The 26,838-nt window shown below is 45.9% G+C and overlaps 2 protein-coding genes across 3 annotated transcripts in view; one reads left to right on the plus strand and one right to left on the minus strand.

Moving 5' to 3' along the window:
* Positions 1 to 26,838, minus strand: part of LOC139062561 (uncharacterized) — a 44,491-nt gene that overhangs the window by 7,878 nt on the left and 9,775 nt on the right. The window lies entirely within an intron of this gene.
* Positions 196 to 10,147, plus strand: rinl (Ras and Rab interactor-like). Of its 2 annotated transcripts, none has more exons than XM_070543784.1 (12): positions 196 to 932; positions 1,056 to 1,099; positions 1,283 to 1,448; positions 2,844 to 2,955; positions 5,187 to 5,259; positions 5,337 to 5,425; positions 5,506 to 5,591; positions 6,174 to 6,360; positions 6,452 to 7,108; positions 7,203 to 7,520; positions 8,901 to 9,032; positions 9,106 to 10,147. In XM_070543784.1, the coding sequence occupies exons 1-12, from the start codon at positions 927 to 929 to the stop codon at positions 9,555 to 9,557; spliced, it is 2,322 nt and encodes a 773-aa protein (XP_070399885.1). In that variant the 5' UTR covers positions 196 to 926; the 3' UTR covers positions 9,558 to 10,147. The 2 variants fall into 2 exon arrangements, with proteins under 2 accessions (XP_070399885.1, XP_070399886.1); XM_070543785.1 differs by having other exon boundaries at positions 6,503 to 7,108.

Raw genomic sequence — 26,838 nt, forward strand, 5'->3', positions numbered from 1 at the left:
AGGGTTTATTTAGCCTATCGGGCATATGAAGGCTAGTTAGTGCCGCTGGAGCAGGAGAAAAAACTGTTTTCAGCTTTAGTCTCAACACCTCGGTCTGAAACTGCAGATACATTTTAGGAGCTTCGTTCTTGCTTCTTAATAAATCACTGTTTAAGACTTATTTTTGTGTGGGTGCAGGATCAAGGGGAACCAAAAGCCCTTAGAACAGAAGGTCTGCTGGTCCAAAGCAGCAGAACATCTCGTGGTGGGATTTTTCAGCCATCTCTTCAAACCGCAGTCGTTCGAGAACTTCGAATCAGTCAGATCTTACAAACGTGCTGCTGCTTCTGATGAGAGGACATTTTTATTATCAGTCGAATGAAATCATGTTACTTCAGTATAAAGTAGCTGCTTTGGGAGTTTTGATCAGATAACTCACTTTTGGGTTTTTTGTACAACATCAGACCGAGGAGCGCTCTTCAGATAGTGTTGAACTGTTCGAAGGCATCGTTTCCGATTGATCAAAGGCCCCAGGTGTGGTTGCCATAGAAACTGCGACCTTTCAGCAACGCCTCAGTGTGTGGTTTCAGTGACAGGCAGACCTGCTGCAGAGAAAACCACCCAGTCCAAAACCAGCCTCAACAGGACTTCTCTAACTGATTCGTTTGAGACTCTCGTCTTTAAAGATGCACAGCTGACCTGACCTGACCTCAGCCTGAAACCTTAAAGTCGTCCTTTCTCTGCAGAGAACAGAGACAACTTTGCAGTAGGATGTTAAATAGTCTCAGGTTGGTCTCCTACTACAGGCTGTGACTCGTCACTGTCAGCATCATGCAGAGTCTGGTTAACCACAGGCTGACTTGTGGAACGGGGGGTGGGGGGGGGGGAGCTGCGATTATAGAAATTGAAACTGTGTTGAGTGTCATCTTGAGCAGGAGAGAAGAAGAATGCATGTGAGTACAGCCAGAGAGATGTGAAATAAAAACAAAATGAAGAGTCGCTCAGAGGAAAGTGAACTTCCTATTTTAGCCTCGGTGGTGTTTTTGAACTCTTAAGCAACAGTTTGCATCGTGCAGGAGGACGTGTGCAGAAACCACTCTCTGAACAGGACGGAAGACATGTGAGTAACAAAAGCTCTCGCTTCACATCAACTTCATTGTTTTGTCTGATTATTACGTGTGAGAAACTAAAGCTAAAACTACCAACGTGTTCATGTTCCAGCTCAGACGCACCAGAGCATAAGTGTGTGTGTGTGTGTCCAGATGTAAACAGTACATGTACATAAATGTGTCCACATGTCAAGGGCGGTTCACAGTCCACCTAACGGGACCACGGCCACCCCGTGGAGGAGCAGCAGGAGGAGGCTTTCGCTCCTGGAGCAGCTGAGGAGCTACCAGGAGGCCTGGTGCCCCGCAGCCCCATGGGACAGAGAGCAGGCTCACTCTGCCCTCCGTGGGACTCCTGCTGGAGTAAGAGACCAGAGTTCAGTTGCTGTTCATGTTTAAAGAGGATTTGTCACTCTTAATGAATTACAGGACTTGGTTTGGTGACTCAAACCTCTTGGGACCCAATGAGACTCTGGACCTGCACATCCTGAGACAGGGCCTTGCGTGTCCTGGGACGACTGAAGACCGGTGGGAGTCAAACGTCTGGCCCCTAACGCGTGTGGGATCCTCTCACGCATCAAAGCAGTTCCTGTTCTGTTTGTCGTCTTAAGTTTGGCGGAACGATTCTGTCTGAGTGCAGAAGTGGTGCTGGATAAAAGCGTGAGCGTATCGGGGAAATGACATTTCAGGAGGGATATTTGAGCAGCAGCACGGCTCTGAGTAACAGACTGATTTGATGTGTCGGTTCTTTTAAAACGTGAACTGATGCTAAATTAGCCCTCTGATGCTGAGGAAGGGTTCTTCTTCTCTCTAGAGCACAGAATCGTCGACCCTCGGGGGTCTGGTGCACTCTGCAGGTCTTCCTTTGACTAATGCCAATCAAATGTTGGAGAGAAAACTGAGTGTGTTTTTGAGCAGAGGGAGAGGAACAGTGGCTGGCTGTGTTCGGCTTTAGGTGTGTTAACGCGCCAAGCCCGACTCTGTTTCTGTGCATGCTCAGCCTGAAAGCCACTTCCTGTGTGTCGCTAGTAAGTTGTGTTCCTTTCACACAAGTTGACTGTGACTCAACCAGCTGCTGGGCTGTTCTCAGGAAGCAGAAAAAAAAATGAAAGTGTGTCTCAGGCTGCTGCCGCTAACAAGAAGCCCTGATGACTTAGAAAACAACGCCCATCTTATTTTGATTCAAATGTTCCTGCATCGTGATTGGTGCACAGAAACGGTGACATTTGTCATAAATCACTTCTCGGCAACGGCTCCGCCTACATTAGGGTTACCGTCAGTGACACTGACTGATGACGCGACTGTCATGTTTACGTGCTTTAGATGCACAAAGATTCCTTTAAAATCAAATCTGCTCTTTGGGGTTTTTACGTGATGAAGGAAGCCGTGTTTCACTGAGAGGAAGGAAGGAACTGCTCGCTTTGTAAAAAGTATGAGTTTGTTTGTTCAAATGAGCCCTAAAAACGGTTTTGTAACAAAAGCGTCAGACTCCTCGACTGGAACAGGTGTTTTTTTATATATGTGGGTTTTTCATGGCTGCTCACAGGCCTGTGAAGGGTCTGCTTCCCAGGAAAGTAAACACAGTTGACAAAAAGTGTGCTGCTGAGCCTTTTCCTTGTCTGCATTGCTGCGTAAGCACCTTAACGTCCACCGGGTGTTTCTGTTGTTGGAGCTGCTGGACGGGAGCATTGAGGAGGAACTGTCCGGCTGCTCCGCCCTCGTTCAGCGGGATAAACGGGTCTCTGGGTTTCCCTGCAGAGGTTCCTGGTGATTCGGGACTTTGGGACATCTCGGCCCAACCTGCTCTGTGTGTCTGCTGGAGACCAGAACCACGACGTTCTTGATTACAACATCAGCTGCACCGACACTGGTATGGACCAACGTGGGTCTGCTTCTGTGTTCTAAACCCGACTGCTGGGTTTAGCCCTCACTGCTGTTTAAAATCAGGTCTGATTAAAGAGCAAGTCACCCCCTACCAGAGTCTTACTCCACGCCCACTTCCTGTTCTAAAAATGCAACAAATGCTGTTGCCTGGCAGACCGAGAGGGCGGAGCTGCTAACAAATACACACACACACACACAGGTTCACAACAACATTGTGACTAGAGTTGTCACGGTGTGAAAATTTAACCTCGCGGTTATTGTGACCAAAATTATCACGGTTTTCAGTATTATCGCGGTATTTTTTTAAACGTGCTACATTTTCAGACAACTAAATAAACCCTGTATATCAGGAAATATTGTCCTCAGTTTGTGTCTAAATTTTGCCTAAAATGTGTTATTTTGTAATTATGTTGTTTATTTGTTTACATATTTCCCCTTTAGTCTTTAAAATACCAATATTTGCCCATAACTTCTTATTTTATGTCTGTTTGATGTCATCATTTTAAAAATATTAGACCAGATGATACTCAGTACTCAAGTAGCCTTCTACTCAGATACTTTTTTACCCTTACTTGAGTAATAAACCCTATATCAGGAAAGTATTGTCCTCGGTTTGTGTCCTTCCAGTGAGCTTTGCAGATGTGGGAAAATGTCATCAGGCAGTAATCGTTGTTAAATTCATAATTATTCTCGGAGAGAGACCAACTCTTATCTGCCCCTGGGAGCCCCGTAATGCATAGCGTCATTTCAATATGGGGGTGTCCGCGACACGGTTTATATGCAGGTAGCGGCGCTGCGGCTGCTTTATATAGCGACTCGTTGCGTTCTCCCTCAACCCAAATCCTCGGATCACGCATTTTAGCTAAAACGCTAACGTTAGCTTGCCTTGCGTTGACTGTAGAGTTGTGGGTGATGGTCACGCTGATGTGTCATGAGATTTGAAGCGTTGCTGCCTTTCACAGACACTTTTTCTGCTCGTGCTGCAAACAGGATAGCCGTCTTCTATCAACTGTCCCTCGGCATTCTTCAAATATCTAAAAGATGCCCGTACTTCCCACTTTGTCTTCTTTGAGGGATAAAAAATGTCCTGAGCGCTGCCGTCTCCTCCTTTGGCCATTATTTCAGCTTTAGCTTCAAGAAAGTTTTGGTTGTAAACAACAAAGTGCGCATGTGCCGCCGGCAACTTCAGCAGATGATACGGTGGCTGGTAAGGGTCACCGCGCCTACACCGCAGCCACGGTAATCCACAGAGATTTTTTTTTTTTAAAACAAGACGGTTATTATTATTGTCAACTTTTTTACCGGGGTTTACCGCTACACCGGTTACCGTGACAACCCTAATTGTGACATCATATGGTACCAGCTAACGTTCTAGGGTACCTCTTAGCCAATAGCGATGGTAGATTTAAATTCAAATGCAGTGCAGAGTTTTTACCTGACAACGACAACACTGACAGTTTTAGGCAGAAAATTAAAATTTTAACTAAAATGCACTAAAGCGCAAAACTATTGACTACACGTGTCTGCAGCACGATTAGACACACATTTATGTAGTTTATTAGAAAAAAGTAGATTCGGGGGTGACTTGCTCTTTAGATATGTAAAGGTTGATATTTATAATAGAAATAAAAAAAACCTGATTCATGATCTAACATATTCCCTGAATCTGTTTTTTGAGTAATTTCTGCTGTTGCTGATCTTAGTTAGCATGCTAGCTTAGTTTAAAACCACCATATTTATACTTATTTCATAATAATTAGACTTAAACTTGTAATTATGAAACTTGTTTAAAATCTAATAACTGTTAAGTGTTGCTTTATGACCGGTGCCTCATTCTTGTCCCTGAAACGCTGCTCAGCTCAGCCCTGGTGGGATGATGAGGGCCTCGGCCGACACTCGACGTGCCGTGGATCGTTTTAAACATCCGGTTCAGCTGGCCTTTGTGACCTTTGACCTGCTACCGTTAAACGCCTCAGAGCCAGAAACAGAGAACAGGGATGTCTCAGAGAGTAGCATGGGAGTTTAATATGCAACATTGACAGGAACTCGTGTTGAGAAGTCCCCTTTTCAGCTTCCTAGTCGACAATTTCCAGTTTTTCCAGTTTTGAAAGAGACTGATCTGCTGACGGTCTCTCTCTCTCTCTCTCTCTCTCTCTCTCTCTCTCTCTCTCTCTCTCTCTCTCTCTCTCTCTCTCTCTCTCTCTCTCTCTCTGACAGTCTTCCAGCTGTCGGAGTCTCGTCTTTCTTTCTCTGAGCTCCCTCAGCTGCTGCTCTTCTACTGCCTGACCAGGTAAGAACCCGCCACTGAACCAGTTAAACCAATATGTTTGCCCAGTTTCTCCTGACTGGTCCCTTCCTCTGCACCAGAGATGTGTTATCTGTCTGCCTGTCCATGCCTGGCTGGATTTACAGCATGACTGACATGAACGAAGACGGCCTCGCTCAGCTTCAGCCCAGTGAGTCTTTAATCCTTACATCAGAAATCCTCAAACCAGCGAACTCCACCCAACCAGCGTTGTGTTGGTTTCTCCTGCAGCAGCGTGGCTTTCTGCAGCTCCGGAGGAACAGCCTGATGAGACCACGACCAGCAGGGGGCTGAGCAACATGATGTGTTCCATACAGGTACGCCATCGCTGCTGCCACGCAACAATGCCCCAAAGCAACTGCACCCAACAGGAGAAGAACTTCCTCCTTCAATAAGGAAGTTTGAACACAAATATTCTCACAAAAACTGATATAGCCAAAAATAAACCCCCACCTCTGTTCTGTTTCTGCATCACTACGTATTCATGTATTCATGGAGATGGCTACTCATTTAGGCTATCTGCCAATGTAGTCTTACTGTGTCCTCGTATATGAAACCCTTTTTGGCTTGGACCGGTCACGTTAACTGGTTCTGTATGAATGACTTTATAATGTCGTTATAACGCTGACTGCAACTTGCTGCACAGCCTCAGTTTGGAAACATTCAGATGAACTCAAAACTGATTCCAGAGCTGTGTTGTCTATAGCAGAGATGTTCGTGAGCCTGGGTTTTACTTTCAGATGGACCGCTCTCTGGTCTGTCTGATCTGCACCCAGACTAGCTGTTAGCTCATCAGTCCTCACTGATGTGAGCCGTAGGCTGTTTGGGACCTAGTATAGAAGATATTCCCAACCCCCCCATCACCATCCTAACTCTGAGGTTGTTTCCTCGGTTCTTAGCTGACTTCCACCAACGGGGCCTTGTGCATCATCAATCCTCTCTACATCCATGAACACGGAGACGAATGGCTGACTATGAGAGGACAGCGACGCCTCAGCAGCACTCGCAGCTGGATGGGGGCGGGGTTACAAAAGCAGCGAGCCGTCTCATTGGAGCAGGAATCCCTCAGCCGTTCAGAGAACTCAGGTCGGAGTCGTTAGCAGTTACTGTGGTGCTGAGAATTTATTGGATGACGTTCAGGTGCTTCTGAACTTTCTGCCATGCTGTCCCTGACCAGGTCTGATCAAAGCCTATTCAGCTGACTGCCCACTCACCCCCCCACCAACAGGAGTGGTCCTCCGGAGGCCCAGCAGAGATCTCCAAAGAGCGAGCACTGGGAGTTTTTCGGCTCCTTCCACCCCGGGCAGCACCACGCCTGAGATGCAGCGTCACAGCAGCCCCGTGCTCCAGTCTCCTCACAGGGTGTCCTGGATCCAAGACGGGTTCTGGCTGCCTCCACCCAGGGCTGCATCCCTGCTCCAGCCTCCGTCACTGGAGCTAGACTCTCTATCAATCAGCAGCATAGAGGAGGAGCAGGAGTCCCAAATGCAGAGTCCCTCGACCCACCCTCCCTCAGCACGTTGCTTGGCAGGTAAGGTCAAAAACCGCCTCTCAGCTGTAGGCCAGGTGCTGGGGGGACTGGTGTCCCAGAGGAAAAAACTGACTAATCGAGTTCAGGAGCTGAGCGAGAAGAGTGGGAGCACGTTTGCCGAGGCCGTGAAAGGATTTGTGGACACCACACTGAAGGGAGGGACGGATCGCAGCACGGCCACCGCGTCGGACTTCTTACAGGAAGTGAGGTTGGCACTTACATCCATGAAGGAGACCCTTCTGGACAGTCCAGAGATGCAGTCCGTACTAGAGAGCATCACTGACCTGAATGACTCTGAGATCGGTTAGTGAAGTCTAACCTTCACATGACGTAACTGACTTTACATGAAGTCTCTTCTTTAGGGTTAATTTGTCCTCTCCTCTGTGTTCTCCTGTAGACTCCATGGTGGAGCTCTCCCTCCACAGACTGGCTCTGAAGCCTGTCTCCACCCACCTCTACACCTGCATTCACACCTCACGTACCAACGACGGCAGCCTCCAGCATCTGCAAAGCAACTTTGGGGTTCTGGAAAAGAGCGGGGTGGAAGAACTGGGAGGCTCGGCTGGAGCTGGAGTTCCTGACTCAGCCACACTGGATCGAATTCAGCAGAAGTGGAGCCATATGCACGAGGCCTACTCCCCAAACAAGAAGATCCTGATTCTTCTAAAAGTCTGCAAGAGCATTTATCACAGCATGAGTGCTAATGGGAGGTCAGGTAGGGTATTGGTACTCTGGTCCTGGAACAAATCAGTAACCACTATCCTGGTTTCAGTCTGTTAGCGGTGTTTCAGACCCCGTGGGTCAGCGGTGTCCTGCGTTATCGGAGACTGAGGCCTAGTCCACACGTAGCCGGGTTTTTTTTTTAAACAAATATCCGCCCCTCCAAAAACTTGCATCCACACCACCTCTTATTAAAAGAAACTCTGTCCACACGTACCCGGATAAATACGTTGTTAAGGACATGCCAGACCTGTAGGCGGCAGTACTTCCCCCGTTCTTAACCTCGTCCTTCGTCTGTGGTCTTCCGCAAGGAGCAGTAGTTCCGCTTGCAAAAACAAACAAGCAGAAAGCGCTTGGACAATTGATAAAGCGAGCGCAGCTCTGAGGGCATCCATGCTGTCGGCTAGTGTAAACACAGGTCGCACACGTGATGTCAGCATTATTTTGTGGCGGAAAGTGACGTTGAGGACCTTAAAATTCCGGTTTTGTCTGTCCACACGCAGACACCCAAAACGTAGAAAAATATCTACGTTTTGGCAGATCCCCGGCTACGTGTGGACGGGGCCTGAGAGAAGGGACGGGGAAGCTGCTGTGGGCCCCTCCCACAGCCTCTGCTGCAGCTACATACACACGACCAAACCACATGCTGGTTAATACCAACAGTGCTCTTCAGTGGACGAATTATAAATCATCATTATGCATAATGGTTCGGTCTGCATTAGGCCTCAGTCATACGGTTTATGCTTCTGCATCAGCTGTTGTAACTGGCATCACAACTACAGGGTATCTGCGGGTCCTTAAAAAGTCTTAAAAAGTCTTAAATTTGCTTTTCAAAATTTAAGGCCTTAAAAATCCTTAAAAATGACAAATAATCCAGTTTCCTAAAGTATTAAATTACCAAAGGCCCACTAAACAAGATTCTTTTATTTCTATAAAATTTTCGTGAATCTCTAGTTAGTGTTCAGCATTTCTTGTGTATGATATTGGCGTAAGCGGAACCGTACACATTCAGTTGGTTGTGAAAGGGGGCTATTTTTAGATGATCCCATGTGTGGGAGCTTGTGCCGTGGGGAAGTGCAAGTTTAATGGTAACTGGATGGCTAATCCCACGTTCGCGATGTGGTTAGCACCGGTTAAGTTTAAATTTAATTAAAAAAAAGCTTACATTTGGTCAAAGTGGCCTTGAAAAAGGTCTTAAAAAGTCTTAAATTTGGCTCCCTTAAACCTGCAGACACCCTGAACTAAGTTGATGCACTTTCTCACACGTGTTAGTCACACAAATGTGTGACTGTACTGCAGAGCTGCGGCCCAGCACCGAAGCCAGTATGGTGATTACAGATGTGCTGGTGGGTTTCTTACCATCTCCCTCCTGCAGGTACGGTGTTTGGAGCGGATGACTTCCTCCCCTGCTTGACCTGGGTGCTGCTGCGGAGCGACTTGGCCACCCTGCAGGTGGACACAGACTATATGATGGAGCTGCTGGATCCCACACAGCTGCAGGGAGAGGGTGAGCTCACTGAAACACGCCCTCTCACCATCCTGTCTCCACATGATGACACAGCGTCTTCCTCCTTCCACAGGCGGCTACTACCTTACGACTCTGTACGCCGCTCTCTTCTATATCAGCAGCTTCCGGCCACGGCTGGCAGCGCGCCAGCTCAGCGTGGAGGCCCAAAACTCTATTAACCAATGGCATCGCAGGCGCACTCTGCATTGCCACCAATCACGGCGCAGCAAGCACCGACTGACGATCCGCAGGCAGTTGGGTCAAAGCAGAGCCAAGCTGACCTCTGAGGCAAAAACGGGGAGTCGGCATGAAAGTGGAGGAGAAAACGACTCCGACAGCAGTGATGTGGAGCAGCAGACAGAAAGCAGCTCAGAAGCTCCGCAAACGCTGAAGGAAAACGCACCGAGAGAACAAGAACTGGAGCAGGAGTCACAAACCACAGCTTCAGGTGGTCCTCGCGTAGCTCAGCAGGAGGTGGGAGGAGATGAGCAGGAAGACAAACACACGGCGGAGGAGGAGGACTGAGGTGAAACAGGAGCTACAAGTAACTCCCAGATATCTGGTATCAGTTCTTCTCGGCGTTTCCACTGAGTCAATCTTCTCATCTGAAAACTGCTTCATCTTCTCTCCCGTCTGTGCTGATGCTCTCAGGATGTGTGAGGTTTCCAGGAGTACACGGCCTCCTGCCACAGTCCAGACATGGATGTGGGGCTGTGGCTCAAGAGGATGGACCAACAAATTAGGGCTTTGTCTTCAGTAAAGAAGGGGTGCACCTTACTGCTCTGTCTACATTCCAGCCATCTTCTGTGGTCACTGGACCGAAAGAACAAGATGAGGTGACCAGGATGCCTCCTGGTCATTCCTTTGGTGAAATCAGAACTCATCTGAGGGATTATATGTCGTCTAATGTGGGAGCGCCGAGAGAAGCCCCAGTAGGAGCTGGGAGAGAGATGTCGGGGATCCTGACCATAGATGATGGTTAACAAGACGTGTTTCTGGTCATCTGAGAGTCCAACTGTCCTGCACCTCAGAAAAGGATGTCATAATAAGTTCCTAAATGTGTTTGTTTCTCTTTTTAGTTGTTGTACCGTTTTCACACTCAGGCCCCCCCCCCCCCCCCCCCCCCCCCCCCCGGTTTGCGCCAAGTGAAAACAATAAGTGCAATCAGGGGCTGTGAATGAACCGTTTCTCCCCTCCCTGAAAGCACTCATCAGGTGATCTACGTCTCAACCATTGCAGTCAGCTGCTGCGTGAACACCTGTTTCCAACTAGTAGCACAGCATAACTGAAGCGCCAGCGTCAGCCCTTGTGTCTCAGCCCCTCCGGTGTGAAGACATACGTGTATACCTGCGCGTGTCCACAGAGCAAACAAGCTCGACCCAGACGCTGCTCCATCAACACCTTGCAAAATGTGCCATTATCCTCTACCTGTGATCATTGGCTTCAGAGGAAGGTCACACACAGCAAACCGCTTTCGCAACCTTCAAAACCTCCGCTCACTAAAAGCAACTCCCCCGAAGACACCCACCTGTCTATGGGATTGTGGAACTGTCAATCAGCTGTAAACAAAGCTGACTTCATTACCGCATATGCAAACCACCTGTCCCTCGATGCACTGGCTCTCTCTGAGACCTGGATCAAACCATGTGACAATGCTACCTCATCTGCTCTCTCAGTTAACCACACTTTCTCCCACACTTCTCTTGCATCTGGCCGAGGTGGTGGAACGGGCATGTTAATGTCCAACAAGTGGATATACAGTCAGTTGCTACCCATCACTAAATACAACTCCTTTGAATACCTCGCCATCCAGGTAAAGCCGGGCGGACACTGTGCGACTTTTCCACTCGTAGCGTTCAGCTTCAGCTCAAACTGTACGACTTCCTCGCAGGGCAGATCTCACGAGTCATGCGCTCACACTGTACGTCTGGTAGCAACACGTCGGACATAAAAATATGCTAAAAATAGCCGTTTTTACTCAACACGTCAGCCTTTTTTGTCTTGTTTTGCCTGTTGTCCTTCGGGAGTGCTGCAGGAGGACACACAGGGATTTATGGGGGTTGGACGAGGAAAACGAAATAAAGAAAGTAAATCTGTGTTTTGTGATCAGTTTAATTTGACATGAACACGACAAACACGCTTTCTTGACAATCTTTGTGAGTAAAAAAACGTGTAGAAACAAAAACGAACAACGTGTGTTATTAGGGAAATAGCGGGTGAGCGGTGTTGATGCAGGATTGCGCATGCGCCGTGAGCGGTTCTGATACTTTTTGGGTCGCAGCTGCTCGCAGCGCCGCTTCAACAGTGCGATACCCTCACGAGGGACGAGCAAAATTTTAAACACACCAGAAGTCCGTGCAAGCTCACGACTGCTGATCGGTAGCTGGTCACGTGGTGTTAATCGCCTCTCGTAACCCCCGTACACTACACGACCGCTCGGCGCAAAACTCGCCCCGATGTCGTGGATTCTCGCACGAGTGGAAAATCGGCTCAAAAAAGTGAAAAAGTCGCACAGTGTACGCCCGGCTTAACTGTACCGAAAAAAATTATTTTTGGTTGTCATATATCAACCAGGTCAACTGGTAGACTTTCTTGATGAACTCGACACCCTGCTCTCCTCCATTCCTGAGCACGACTGTCCCACAATGGTCCTTGGAGACATGAATATTCACCTGGACAATCCCAGCTCATCAGGCTTCCTGTCACTAATGTCATCATTTGATCTAAAACTAGTAAAAAGTCCTCCAACCCACAAAGCTGGAAAAGCACTTGATCTCATTTTCACCAGAAACTGTGCCGTAGACACAATCTCTGTCACACCGATGCATCTTTCCGATCATTACTTCATCCATTTCAGCACGACTACAAGGGAGGTCCACTGCTTCCTCCCCAATGCTCTCATTCCACCGCAACCTCCGCAATCTGGCACCCGACTACTTCTCCTCTCTTGTTGCCTCCACTCTTCCATCTCCCAGCACATTCTCTGCTTATGAAGTGAATGAAGCCACCGAGTCACTCTGCTCCACTCTCTGCTCTTGTCTTAACAACTTGTGCCCTCTAGCCACTAGACCTGCTAGATCCTCTGAGTCGCACCCTTGACTGAATGATACCCTCCGGTCTCTACGCACCAATCTTAGAGCTGCGGAACAGAACTGGCACAAAACAAAAGATCCTGGTGATCAATTGAAATTTCAGGAATTACTGTCCTCATTCTCTGCCAGCATCACTGATGCAAAGAAAGCTTTCTACACTGACAAAATTCTCAGCTCTACTGACTCTCAGAAACTATTTTCAACATTCAAAACTCTGCTCACCCCTCCGTCTCCACCTCCTACCAACAATCTATCAGCTGACACCTTTGCCTCATTCTTCACTGACAAAGTGGCAGCGATAAGCAAACAGTTTACTCAACTGGCCACTCCTGAACATTCACTACCACAAACTCCTTCTAGTCCAACCATCTCAAGCTCTACTGCTTCATTTTCCTCTTGTTCCCCTCTCACTGAGAACTGTGTGTCCAAGCTTCTCACGTGCAGCCGCCCTACTACATGCCCACTGGACCCCATTCCGACTAAGCTGCTCCAAGCTATTGCTCCTACAGTAGCCGCAGCAGTCACACATGTGATCAACGCTTCACTGACATCCGGTACATTTCCCACCTCTCTCAAGCATGCTCAGGTTAAACCGCTGCTAAAAAAAAAACATCTCTTCCTCCAAATCATGTGGAGAACTACCGACCTATCTCTCTCCTCCCTTTTCTGTCTAAAATCATAGAAAGTGTGGCTTTCAAGCAGATCACAGAATACCTCTCACAAAACTGTCTGCTTGACCCTTACCAATCTGGGTTCAAAAAGGGCCGCTCCACTGAAACTGCTCTGTTAGCAGTGACTGAATCCTTAAAAGAAGCTAGAGCGACAGGCAAGTCCTCCGTGCTTATCCTGCTCGACTTATCGGCTGCATTTGACACTGTCAACCATGGCTTCCTTTTGTCAGCACTCTCTAGCATGGGCATCACAGAGAAAGCACACGCCTGGTTTGAATCGTACCTCACAGGACGATCATTCAGTGTATCTTGGCTTGGACAGTCCTCTACAGTGCACCATCTTGCCACAGGAATCCCCCAGGGCTCTGTACTAGGACCTCTTCTCTTTGCCATACACACCACCTCACTGGGTGAGATCATTCGATCACATGGCTTCTCCTACCACTTCTATGCAGATGACACCCAACTCTCTGTCATTTCCACCGGACGACCACACTGTCTCTGCACGAATATCAAACTGTCTCTCTGACATATCAAAATGGATGAAATCCCACCATCTCCAACTCAACCTCTCTACAACTGAACTACTACTCCCAGCAAAACCATCCATACAGCACAATACCTCAATCCAAAATGACTTCCTATCTCTGGCTCCTTCAAAGGCAGTTCGAAATCTTGGTGTTGTGATTGATGAACACCTGACCTTTAAAGATCATGTTGCCTCTGATGCTCATTCGTGCCGCTTTGCGCTGTATAACATACGAAAGATCAGACCATACCTAACACAACATGCCACCCAGCTCCTGGTGCAATCTACTGTCATCTCCCGCCTCGATTACTGCAATGCCCTTCTAACTGGTCTTCCAGGCTGTACTGTGAGACCTCTTCAAAAGGTCCAGAACGCAGCGGCGCGTCTGGTCTTCAATCAGCCAAAAAGAGCACACGTCACCCCTCTGTTCATTGAGCTCCACTGGCTACCGCTAGCAGCACGCATCAAATTCAAATTGCTAACACTAGCATACAAAGTCAGAGATGGTACGGCTCCCATCTACCTGAATCCTCTTGCAAAGGCTTACGTCTCGGTCCGGCTGCTCCGGTCATCACAGGATCGTCGGCTAGCAGTGCCTACACCACGCTCAGGACAATCCAGACTCTTCTCATGCATCGTTCCACAAATGTGGAATGACCTACCAAGCACTACCGGAACTGTGGCCTCCTTTTCAATTTTCAAGAAACTCCTGAAGACCCTGCTCTTCAGAGAGCATCTTCTAAACTAGCACCCTCCCTGCACCCGTCCCCCCTCTTTACCGTCCACTCCTTGTTCCCTCCTCTCCATGATTGATGTCAAGTTGTTGTTATTTTTGTTGTTAGCCTCAAGGGCAACATGCTGATTATCACTTGTAAGTCGCTTTGGACAAAAGCGTCTGCTAAATACATAAACATAAAAGGTGCAGCACTGATGCTCCACACTCCCAGAGACCAGACAGAGCTCAGAGACATTTCAGACAAATGTTTTTAAGGTTTTGGCTGATTATCCATCATCTCAGTAAGCATAACTGAGCTAACATGCTATATTTAACTTAATGATGCCTTTTTTATTCATTTAAAGTGTGTTTGTGGTTCCCACCTGAGATAGACTTCCTTTTCAGCCTGCTTGAGTGTTTCATCAGCAGATCCATTTTTATAAAGACAAGGTAGAGAATACAGTTAATATGAAGTTAGCTGTTTGTAGTTTTACAGAAAAGTGTTGCTGAGTACATTATTTATTATGTGTATTAAAGCTGGAAGCGTTACACGTTATATTAGATACTCTCACATAAACACCACAGGTGAACTGGTGTTGGTGCTTTTGCTTCTTTCTGAATAAATGAGATCATTTACTCTCTGAGTTTAACTGTCTTTTATGGCTGAAGTCTGTTATTTAATCTGGCAGATTATATTTTAGTGATGCAGCAACGTGTTTCTCGGACATGAATCTTTCTCCCACCGATTCTCTCCGCAGCAGCCACTCAGCTGACCACTAGGGGGCAGCATTTACCCTCCTCTAAGAGGTGACGGTTAAATATCTGAAGAAGAAGTGCATTGTTTTTGTGTTCTGAATCAAAGTAAATAATTATAATTGCACTTTTTCAGGACTAAACATTTTTGGATCTGAAGCAGAATCCACACAAGTCCAAAAGAAATGTTGCAGCATCAGAGGAGGTTAAAGCACTGAAAATATTCACTGTGGGGTGGGTGTAGAAGACCAGTAAATTAGGTCAGCAATAGAATCCCCTCTCCCCCAGTTTAGCTGCTACTGACCACAAGGTAAGCCTGATGGTGGCTCTTTCCTCCTGAAGGTCAGATTAGAAGTTCTCTGAATTTACAGCCATTTTACCGTGGCTCTTCTGTGCAGAAGGGCCGAGCTTCGAGTGTAGCCACATCCAGGAGGGCGCACCCGTTGCTATCCCGTGGCTACGAGAACCAGGGGCGTGTCCAGAGAGTGGCCTGGGGAAGCACATGCCACCCTTGGAATCTGATTGGCCACCCCAAGTGTCACCACACTAATTTACCTTCAAAAAGGCTTTTCATTGTCTACAAAAGACTTGGGGGTAAAACAAAAAAAGCATAACCATTGCTGCTGCCCATGCACAAAGTTGTGCCTCACCTGGGCCACCCCAGTTTAAAAGATCTGGACACGCCACTGACGAGAACAGCCAGTGTCCATACCTATGAAGTGCTGTGACAGCACCCACTGCTCCGACGGACTCCTTTATATTAAAGATTTAGCGACAGGTCAACACTTACCTGAGAAGCATTGTTTGGGCAGTTTTTTTAAGTTTATTTTTGAAACTTTGTTAATATTTGATGTTTAATGAATGTCTTTGAACCAGGGCTGCCAACTCTAATGCACTGAGCGTGAGACGCACGCATTTGACCCTCTTCGCGCTGTCACGCCACACCTCCAATCTGTCACGCTAAACCAGCGCCTGCAACGCGCGTCACGCACAGTGTGTAGGGCTTATGAAAAAACCAGATGATATTAATTATAGCGTTAGCTACTGAACAACAACAAACAGCACGTAAGTAATAGTTTAACTGGTGTTATTTCACACACAGAATCCCATCTGTATAATCCAAGCCGACGTGTTTTTCTCCCCTCTGGTGTGAGATGGGCGGAGCGGTGAGCTCCACCTGCTGCTGATGGGACAGGCATGCCCGGTTCTTTCTCCCAGAACCGTGAGTCGGGGGGGACTTGAGCACCTGCCCCTTTTGTCCGAAGTACCCAAAGTGCCCTTTTTCCGGTCGTTCGTCAGATATTTTACCGTACAAAACTGTTATACTGTGATACCTATCGGGCACTAGGACCATGCGGAGGCAGCCGCCTCAAGCTGAAGCCTATTTTCATTTAGACCCACCTACAAGCTCACTGATTGGCTCTGCCGCATCATACTAACGTGTGATTGGTAGTCTCTGCTGTTGCTCTACCTTGTAGCCATGGAGACAACAGACCAGTGTTTTGCCTGCAGGCAGGAGTCTGCCTTCTTCTAACTGTTAGTTTTTTTCTGCCTGCTTCACATCAGCTGGATGGATTTTAATATCAGAGCTTTTGTTTACGTGAGTTTGAGTCCGTGGTTAGTGTGTGTGGAGCAGAGTCAGGTAGCTGCATGTCTGGGACAGAAAATGAGACACGAGAGAGACTTCTCCTGAAGTGTTGAAGATACTCACAAAGAATCACGGATGTTGATATTTCTCACTCTAGATTCTCCGGGTCATAACTTCTGAATTCCTAATCGAATAAACATAATTAAAACGGTTTCTAAAAGCACATAAAACGAGCTTTCCAACGAGGTATTACATGATGTAATTCATGTTACTCCAAAAATCACTATTAGAAGGAAACCAGCTTTGCAGCGTCACAGAAAGAAACGGAGCGAACCGCGACGGGAGAGCGAGAACCAAAGGGAGGAGATGATCTGATCCTCTTCATCAGCAGCTTTTATAAAGTTATGGAAACAAACGTCACAAATAAAATCCACCTGGTTGGTCAGGTGTCCCAGAAGGCTGTTTCTGTAGATGGTGACATGAGGAGGGACAGAAGTCACACTGGTTTTTATTTGAACACTCAACTGTTTACTAAATGATTCAGCTTCATTCCAGCATTATTTATACTTACAATAAATATTTATTTAGCAGAAAATATCATTTTATCAGTGCAGAATTTTATTAGTTGACTTTTTGTAATGAAATGTTTACATTTAACCTTTTATCTGGCTTATTGATCTTCATGATGCTGGTAGAAATGTAGCTACAGCTGTGAAGTAGCCCATGAGTGTTATTTTATGATACCTAGTATTTATTTTACTGTATCCCGTTCTCTGGACCAGAGCATAGACCTGTGGTCACAGACAGGCTGCAGTCGTTAAACTGGTTAACATGAGGTCAGGGGTCACACTGTTTTCTGAGTGTTTGCAACACAGTTCTGAGTTTAAATAGTTCTTTTGACATAGTTTGCTCAAGTCATTTTGAAGTTCCTGTTTAGTAATAAATGTAAAGAAAATTCAAATCCGTATTTTTTTTCATTTAAGCTGCAGTTTTACGGACTTTAATAAACATAAACACTAAATACAAACTAGACACTGAAAGCTGAGGCTGTTCTGAAAAAAGGAGCAGAGTTACAAACATTTTACACTTTTATTACAATTTTGAAGCCATAAAACAAACAAACATACTTGTTATATTTATGGTCATAAGAGGGTTAACCGTGATGAATGTTCCACCTCCCACAAAGAGATGGTAAAAGTGAATGTGAGCATAATTATATACATTTTATTACTTTATTATGTATTTTTTATTATTGACTATTACTCCAAAGAGTTCAGATGAAGGCAACTGGACTTCTTTGGTTTCTTTAAAACGTTTCACTTCTCCTATGAGGAGCTTTGTCAGTTCTAACTGGAATATGGGAGAAGAGCTACAGCTACAGCTCTAGAGACAGCTCATAAGCTGTAGCTGTCTGTGGTTACTTAAAGAGCAGAAACTACTCTGAGTACCCCGCCTCCCCATCTCCTGATGAGCCGTTAGCCTCTATTGGTGGTGAGTCATCGTGTTGATTAGATGCAGGAAGGTGTGACCGAGACTGAAACTGAATGAGATTCAAAGCTGCATTATTGGTACTGGAAAGGTGAAATCTAAGCCCCTCCCCTATTTAAAGGGACTTTACGGAGTTTTGAATTTTTATGCCCGCGATTGCCCCCTCAGGCCAAAAGCGTAACGGCAGCTTCAATAGGAGGCTCGTGCACGAGGCGCATGCTGTACGTGCACACTCCTTAACGAAAATAACAGCTGAGACAGTCCCGTGTGTGTGTGTGTGTGTGTGTGTGTGTGTGTTTGTGTGTGTGTGTGTGTGTGTGCGGCCCGGAGGACAGGAGAACACGCAGCTAATTAATTAAATAATTTGGTTCTGTACCTTTCTCTTCAGCACAGCCGACAAAGGTTTATGATGGGTCAGTCCTCCTGCATGCTCAGATCATTCCCTCCCCTTGCTTGAAAAGTTGTTCTAAAATGAAATTCACATCTTTTTTATCTGTGAATTCAGTGCCGTTCGGCGAGTCTCAGATAAAAATTTGGGCATCTTACTGTAAAAAAAATATACCATTAATGTAAAAAAGAAACTCTAAATAAACCATGTTCACATCTGGAATCAAACCCAGGTCTTCTGCACAAAAGTCCGAAGTCTTACTAGGCGAGCTAAAGCGCCAGTGATGTCTTCTGTATCTGTAAAATTTATGTCCTTGATGACAGCTGAAACAATGTTCAAAGAACGGTTCGAAGGGCGATGCCTGAGCGTGAACGCGCATGAAGCAGCCTGCTCGACCCGAGCATCTCTCTTTTTCTGTGATTTTACAGAAAAACAGGCAATCACAGTAAAAATGCCAGGGCTCATTCTACAGGACCAGGGCATTGCAGGAGAATGTATGAAGAAGACATTTATTATTTCTATACATGTTTTGGCTGTCACACTTCCATAATGCCCCTTTAAAGTGGGGTTTTCACGTTTTGACATAGATAGCTTCTTTTACTCCTCTCTCAAACCATCTATCTTCTCTGTCCAGAATGTGGACTTTGTCATCTTCAAAGGTGTGTCCCTTGTCCTTCAGGTGGAGGTGGACTGCAGAGTTTTGACCTGAAGAGGTGTCTCTCCTGTGTTGTTATGTTCTTGTGTACTTGTTGTTTAGTTTCTCTAATGTAAACATCTGGACAGTGCTCCTACACTGGACTGCATAAACGACCCCACTGAGCTTCTGTTTGGGTGTTTTGTCTTCTGGATGGACCAGGTTCTGTCTGAGGGTGTTGTGGGGTTAAAGTTTACCGGGATGTTGTGTTTGCAGAAGATTCTTCTAAGTTTCTCTGAGACTCCTGCCACGTGTGTGATGATGGTGCCTTTGTGTAACGGGTGTTGTTGTTAGGTTGGTAGCAGAGCTCTCATGTTTAGTGTTAAGTTCAGTGAGATCATGGAATGGGATCAAGAATTTTCTACTGACAGGAAAAAGATTTCAGCTAACATAGCTGTAGATCACACTGGATAAGTCTCTGTGGTGCATTTATTTTACTACCTCTTACTAGAGCTGTCTTTAGTAAGCACAAAATATCTTTGGTTGTACACCTGTGCAGTAGCAATAAAGTATCTTGATTTCTGTTAAATGTACTTCCTGAATGAGTGACTTTTCAGGCTAAAATAACAAAATGACAAATACAGACATAAGGACGACTTCTTTCTTCTTTTATAATGTGTTGCATCGCCACCTGGTATCAGAACAGGACTCAGTATTGGAAGATATTCAAAAATCAAACAACTTGGACTCAGATTGGGGCAAAAATGTGGTTGTAACATCTCTAGATAGAAGTCAGCTTTATAAACTAAAACTATTAATTGATATATTTTTATTATGTTGTTTGAACCCAAGTTTCTCATTATCTGAATTTTCTAACTTATTGAATTGCTCTATAAGTGCCCCTTTTTTTACTTCGAGCACCCGCCCCGTCAAAGGTCTCTGCACGGCCCTGCCGTGAGTAAATATCTTAATGTGTTCAAAAGTGGGCGATTAGTGATCCAGCCGGGCAGCGCGGCGCACACTCCGCTTTTTTGTGGTCAATGGATCAATTTGATCTGCTAGTTAAAAAGTTACTTGTGAGGTGAAAAAGAAGGAAGCAGACGGGAGTTTTTCTGGAGGACTGGGAGATGCAGGAAGATCAGAGACAGACGGGACAGGAAGACGGGAAAATAAAAACCAAGAAAACAAAACAAAGTTCTTAAAAAAATAAAATGTAAGTAGATTGATTCCACTACACATCTGTACCTGTGTAAAGCAATAATTTATCAGCATGTAGTTTTTATATAGTTGATACAATTCAGATCATCTTCAAATTTCCGTCCCATGCCAGGGACGTATCTAAGCATTTTGGGGTCCGAGGCAAAATAGCCCCCTGCCAGGTATTTTAAGTAGAAGTGCTCTCTGTTTTTGTATTAGACTTTTTATATTTGCAATAAAGTCCAAAAGTGAAGAATTTATGTTATTTATTGCTTGGTTGTTCAAGCTACCTCACATACGTGATCTGTTGTTAAAAATTAAAATAAAAAAAGGTAATTAAATAAAAAATAAGGAACATTCTGGAACTGTTTCTTCCTTTTCTTATTTTTTTTTTTTTATGTATCGAAAGTATTGGATCAGGACTCGGTATCAGCAGATTCTCAAAATCAAATGAATCGGACTCGGGGGCAAAAAAACCTGATCGGCACATCCCTAGTTCAGGTTTACTGTTTTAAAATGATATTACCTGCAAACATGATGCTTCAACTTCAGTTTTAATCCACAGAGTTTCAGCCTTGCAAACACAAAATTAGTGAATCGTGTGTTTTACAGTAGAAGATTATATTTGTGGGATGTCTTTGAGAACCAGAGAAGTCCTTGAAAGGCCTCTGACAGTTTTGAAAAGACTGATTCAAGACCACAGTTTCATTCAGCCTCCAGCTGGGTATTGTGTGGCTTTTAGGCATAAATGCTCCACATTTTGAGCTCGTTTTTGATCCTTTAACGATTGTTTCTGTGTGATTTTGATCATTTTTCCGTTTATTTTGAACTTAGTTGGGTTCATTTAGTGACAATTGTTTTGATTTATGCATGTTGCGTGCATCTGTGTCCCATATTTAGTCTCAGTTTGGTCATTTTTCATCTGTTTTAAAAAAGATAATCACTATTTATTCTTTCCCTACGATTCTGCATGCAGCATTTGCTAATTTAGGCTATGCATCATAATTGCCTTATATTTTCAAACGTTTTAATTTATTTTATGTCTCATCATGGATAATTGTTGCACCTCTTTGGAGGCAGACTTCTTTTTATGTTGAGGCCTTTGTCTCACATTTATGGTTTGTATTTCTTCAGAATTGTCTCATTTTGGTCGTCTACACTCTCCAGATAAGTCACACTGGGTTGTTTTATTACTGTTGATGATTTCTGGAATTATGGTTTTTTTTTTTGCAAGGATAAATTTGTTTTAGGAGTCAGATAAAAGGTTAATTTCTAAAAATAAACAAACAAATAAAAACAAGCATTTAGACTGATAAAGTAGGTGAACTGTGAATAAAAAAATCTTACCTCTTGTTTAGATTTTGCAAGTAAACTGCAAAAAAAAAGAAAAAGAAATAACCGCAATGTCATTAACTGTCCACATGATGGCACCAAATTACCATAAACTGAACCACGACATTGACTAGAGTGTATTTCTAAATAAATCTTTATCTATTTAACAATAAACATTTAGTTAACAACATAGATACAATTGTGAAGCTAGCAGTAATGTGTATCAGAAAACAACAACAATGAACCTTTAACTATCTCTCTTTTTTCTTCCTTTCTTTCCTACCCTTCATCCTTTCTTCCCCTTCTCCAGTCCCTCTTTTTTGTATATGTATATTTTACCCCTTTACTTTTTGTCTGTAAATCTTGTAGGAAAACAAAGAATACCATCTAGAGGGTTTGAGACGACGTGAGATTCTTGGTGTGATTTAAAATGTATATGTGAATTTATGCTCCGTTCACGAAACCTCGACCGTCAACAAAGTAGGCAGACTTTCTGTCATCACGTCAGGGGTGGAGCTTCAGGGCAGCGAGCACCCGGCCAGGGCTTGGGAGGGGCCCGCCCCTGCAACGAGGCAGACGAGAGGGAACGGCGCCTCTAACGCAAACGATGGACAAGCACTTCCATAACTTGTGTTCAGAGGAAAATGAGCTTCGTTCTTAATAATTCCTCTCATGCATTTATTTAGGGTTTATGTAGGCTGCTCCAGTCCAGATCGAGTCATGGTTCCTGAAAAGTTGCAACCGACTGACTAGTGGTGTAGTAGGTAGGGTTAGGGTAGGCTAGGTTTGGATGGTGTTATTGGTAGTGGAGGAAAGTCCTCTGCCATCTGCTGTTCGTCCGTTTTTGTTTTCACATGGTTTGGTCGCTAGCTAGCACGCTAGCCACGAGTTGTTAGCTCGAGGTGCGTAACCTCTCCTGAACAGATTTTGACTTGTTCTTGTTCCTTATAGTGCCTTGCACACTAGCCACACTAATCTTCAAAGAAGCTTGGAAGCAGGATAAACGTCAAAAAGGCGCTGAAGATATGACTCATTCTCACCATCTAGTGTTGAGAGCTCGTAAGAATCCGCCTCGTCACGCTGCCATCTTGGCCTCCTCTCAGACGGAGAACACCGGTCTGAACCCTGAAGCTCCAGAGCTGAAAATAAGTCACACTCCGGCCCTGACCTCAAACACGACTCCAGCATGACTCCTGCAGCCGAACCGGTTTCTAAGAACGGAGCACTGAAGGTCTCCATGGTACCGGAGGGCGTTTTGCTCTGAATCTGGGTCAGGGTTGCTGTGACTTTGGTGGTTTCTGTGGTTCTGATTGGGTTCTACGTAGTTAAACATCAGAAACTGACACAGCCCCCTGCTGCTCCTGCAGAGGACACGACCTGATGTTAAAACAGGACCAGAACCACAGAGGAACCGGTGATCAGGAGGTCAACTGGATCAAAGATTCCGATCAGAACCCAAGATGAGAAACCCAGTTTTACATGAGGAAACGGCACCATACTGGTGGCTGGTTTATAAATGTTCAGTCAGAGCGGCTCGATGCCAACAAAAACAAGTAGAACCGCCTCTTAGAACATCTGTTACTGTTATTATTATACTGACAGAATAAGAAAAAATTATTTTTTATTGCTGCTTATTTAACAAATACGTCTGATTAATGTCAGATTGGCTGAAATTGCTGCTTCTCTTTTATCTGTTAAATGAAAAATACAAATATTTATTTTGTAAACTTTGTTTTATTCAGTACAAGCCGAAGGTTTGGACACACCGTCACATTCAATGTGCTGTCTTTACCGTTTACATTGGGAGATTCTCACTGAAGGCATGAAACCTATGATGTGGAGTTTAAAGGTGAAATAACTGAAAACGTGTTTTATTTTCCATTTTCTCCAGAAAAGCCACCCTTTGCTCTGATTACTGCTTTGCACGCTCTTGGCATTCTCTTGATGAGTTTCCAGAGGCGGTCACCTGAAATGTGTTTCCAACAGTCTTGAAGGACCCTCCTCCCAACCCCAGAGATGCAGGTGTCTGGTCTGAACAGGTGAGCATCACAGTTAATCAGAGTGGAGCAAACCGAGCTTGAAATATTGTGAGTTTTATGCACTTTTTCTGCTCCAAAGCCTGAAAGTTAATAGGTGAGATTTTACATTTTCATTTAAGAGAATTACTGCTTTTTATTTTTGTTGTTGGCCTCTGAAGATTTCACCCGCTTTAACACAGGAACTGGGACGATTACAGTGTGTGTGTGTGTGTGTGTGTGTGTGTGTGTGTGTGTGTGATCTGACCGTGTATGTATGCGTGTGTGTGTGTGTGTGTGTGTGTGTGTGTGATCTGACCGTGTATGTATGTGTGTGTGTGTGTGTGTGTGTGTGTGTGTGTGTGTGTGTGTGTGTGTGTGTGTGTGTGTGTGTGTGTGTGTGTGTGTGTGTGTGTGTGTGTGATCTGACCGTGTATGTATGCGTGTGTGTGTGTGTGTGTGTGTGTGTGTGTGTGATCTGACCGTGTATGTATGTGTGTGTGTGTGTGTGTGTGTGTGTGTGTGTGTGTGTGTGTGTGTGTGTGTGTGTGTGTGTGTGTGTGTGTGATCTGACCGTGTATGTATGCGTGTGTGTGTGTGTGTGTGTGTGTGATCTGACCGTGTATGTATGTGTGTGTGTGTGTGTGTGTGTGTGTGTGTGTGATCTGACCGTGTATGTATGTGTGTGTGTGTGTGTGTGTGTGTGTGTGTGTGTGTGATCTGACCGTGTATGTATGTGTGTGTGTGTGTGTGTGTGTGTGTGTGTGTGTGTGTGTGTGTGTGTTCTGACCATGTGTGTGTGTGTGCGTGTGTGTTCTGACTGTGTGTGTGTGTGTGTGCGTGTGAGTGTTTGTGTGTGTGTTCTGACCGTGTGTGTTCATTAAGGCTGGAGACTGAACATTGATGCAAAGGGGCTAGTCTCTCTAGAGAAGACCACAGCAAACTCCCTGAGCAGAACCCAGTATCCATCACTGTGGCAGAAAGAGCCTCAGGTCTGAAGAACTGGACAGCTCCCGGACCTGATCCACCTAAGCCTACTGGCTTAAGAAGCTCACTGCACTCCATGAGTGCCTGGCAGCACAAATGAAGCAGCTGCTAAAGGATGGGACTCTCCCTGAATGGCTAACTGACTTGGCTATTACCAAGGAGAGGCCCTGTCCCCACTGCTGTTCTGCAGAGGTCAGATCCCCGTCTACCAGATAATCCACAAGACTGGCCATGGACTGAAGACCTCATCTCACCATCCACATAGAGGAGGTCTAATCTTTAGGTGTTTGAATCGCGCTTAGTCCGACCGCCTACCTGAGACCATGTTGTCATGGAGACCCTAACAGGAGCTAATCAACCAGACTACACAGCTTCCAGGAATATAGAGGTCCTCAAACCCCCCCACCATGATAAGGTGGCGATTCTGCGGCAGGGATGTTTTTTTTTTGGCATTTTTTGTGTAACTTTTTATTGTTTGTGTGTGTGTGTGTGTGTGTGTGTGTGTGTGTGTGTGTGTGTGTGTATTCTATATACTGTTTTTGGTATTCTATTTCATTTTATTTGATAGAAAAACAAATTTATTTATTTATTTATTTTTACCGTGTCCTGTCTGGCTGTGAAGCAAGCAGAATTGATGTCTGAATGCTGGTGACAAGCCTTACAGATTTATTCTCAGGTGGAGCATCAAAGCGTTTGCTTTTAATGTCACGCCTGATAATTACAACTTTATTGTTATTGTGGTTGAATGCTTTGTAATTCCGACCAGACACGGAGACAGAGGTGAAAGAGAAAGGAAAGGAAAAGGTGGTGGTGGGGGGGGGGGGGGGTCCACAAAAATAAACAATAATGAACAAGAGTCTGCTTCTGGACCTGCAGAAAAAGACAAAAAAAAAGCAAAAGGACAAAAAAAAAGGGACACAACAACAATACAACAAGATCTAGCTATCACTGCATCAACTTGATGAAAAAATATATAATCAACATTGCTTACCTGAAGAATCACACGATGATAAATCACAGTGCATTAAGTGCCCACCATAGTCTTAAGACCTGTGTTTAACGTCCCCAAGCCCATACTTTTAAGAGCACCATGTGAGCACCTGTGTGTGTACACGCGCTTGTTTATTTGAGGTTTCTCTATAGGAGCGTCCAACAGAGAGTGTGAGGGACCACAGATCCGCCACCCAAAGATGCGCAGGAGACGGGGGGAGCTCCAAGTCCCAGAGATCCAGGTGCTGCCCCAGAACACAGGAACCCCAAGGAGACTGCAACCAGAAAGGCCCTCGCCCCCCTCGAGAGGCACAGATGATCGCTCCGGGGGGCCACAACCAGCAGCCGGCAGAGTCCCGGGAGACATCAGCGGCAAGCCCACAGGCCCGCCCGCAGCCTCCCACCTCCTAGCCGGCCGAGCCCGGGACCCAGCGACCCGGGACCCAGGGGTGACCACCCCCGCCGGGGACCCAGCAGAGCCCAGGGACCCAGAACCCACCAGGCAGCCACCGGGATTGATCAGGCAGACGCCAAAATCTTAAACCCCCAGACCCGGTTGCCACGAACACTCAGGCAGACCAAGGCACAACCCCTCACACCAGGTGTGGCAGGGGGAGGGGGGACGAAGATGTATATCATCAAGAGAAGTTCCAGGAGAGGGGAGGAGTCAAAGGCCCCACCTGACATATACAGTCATACACAAACACAGTCACACACTCCCTCCCTCATGCTCACACGTGCACATACAACCCAAGACTTACGAAAATGCATGCCGGACACCCACTCATGCTCCCCATACACACCCTATTCACTCTGGTCCCGGTACTGCTGCACATTGGGTACAACCATCACCGGTAACCAGAGTTTGACCCTTTCTGCTGGGGTGCTAATGAGCAGGCTCCCTCGCTCAACGCTGAGCACAGCAACCTACCACCCAAGACGCCAACCAGACGGCCAGATCTCCCTCCTAGCCTCCAGCCCCAGGAGGCCTAGCAACAACAGAGGTGGCTAAGACCCCTAGTCTCCCTCTGCCTGCTCCAATATAGTTTTGTGTGATCATGAGGTGTATTCCATGGCTGTGGTGAGTGGGCAGTGCGGGCATCATCCGGCCTACGCCAGCTGATGCCACCGCACCACCCCACTTACACCCTCAGCCATCGGTGTCTAAGTGCGGTTTAAAATTGGAAGTGGGCACCGGCACCCGGGAGGAGGCTGAGATATCCCCCTGCCAAATGCTGTTGAATGTGCTCACTCCCAAGGCCCTAAGTGTGTGTTTGTGTGGAATGTCGTCAGTGGAAGTGTATAAGGTGCAAAATAAAATTGGGGGGCAGGTTGCCACAGGAATGCGGAAATGGGGTCCATACCCGCACTCCCTGACTTGCCCACCCCCCAAGGTCCTATGTGTATGTTTGTGTGATGACGTGAGG

Source organism: Nothobranchius furzeri, chromosome 13, assembly GCF_043380555.1.
Source record: "Nothobranchius furzeri strain GRZ-AD chromosome 13, NfurGRZ-RIMD1, whole genome shotgun sequence".
Taxonomy (NCBI): domain Eukaryota; kingdom Metazoa; phylum Chordata; class Actinopteri; order Cyprinodontiformes; family Nothobranchiidae; genus Nothobranchius; species Nothobranchius furzeri.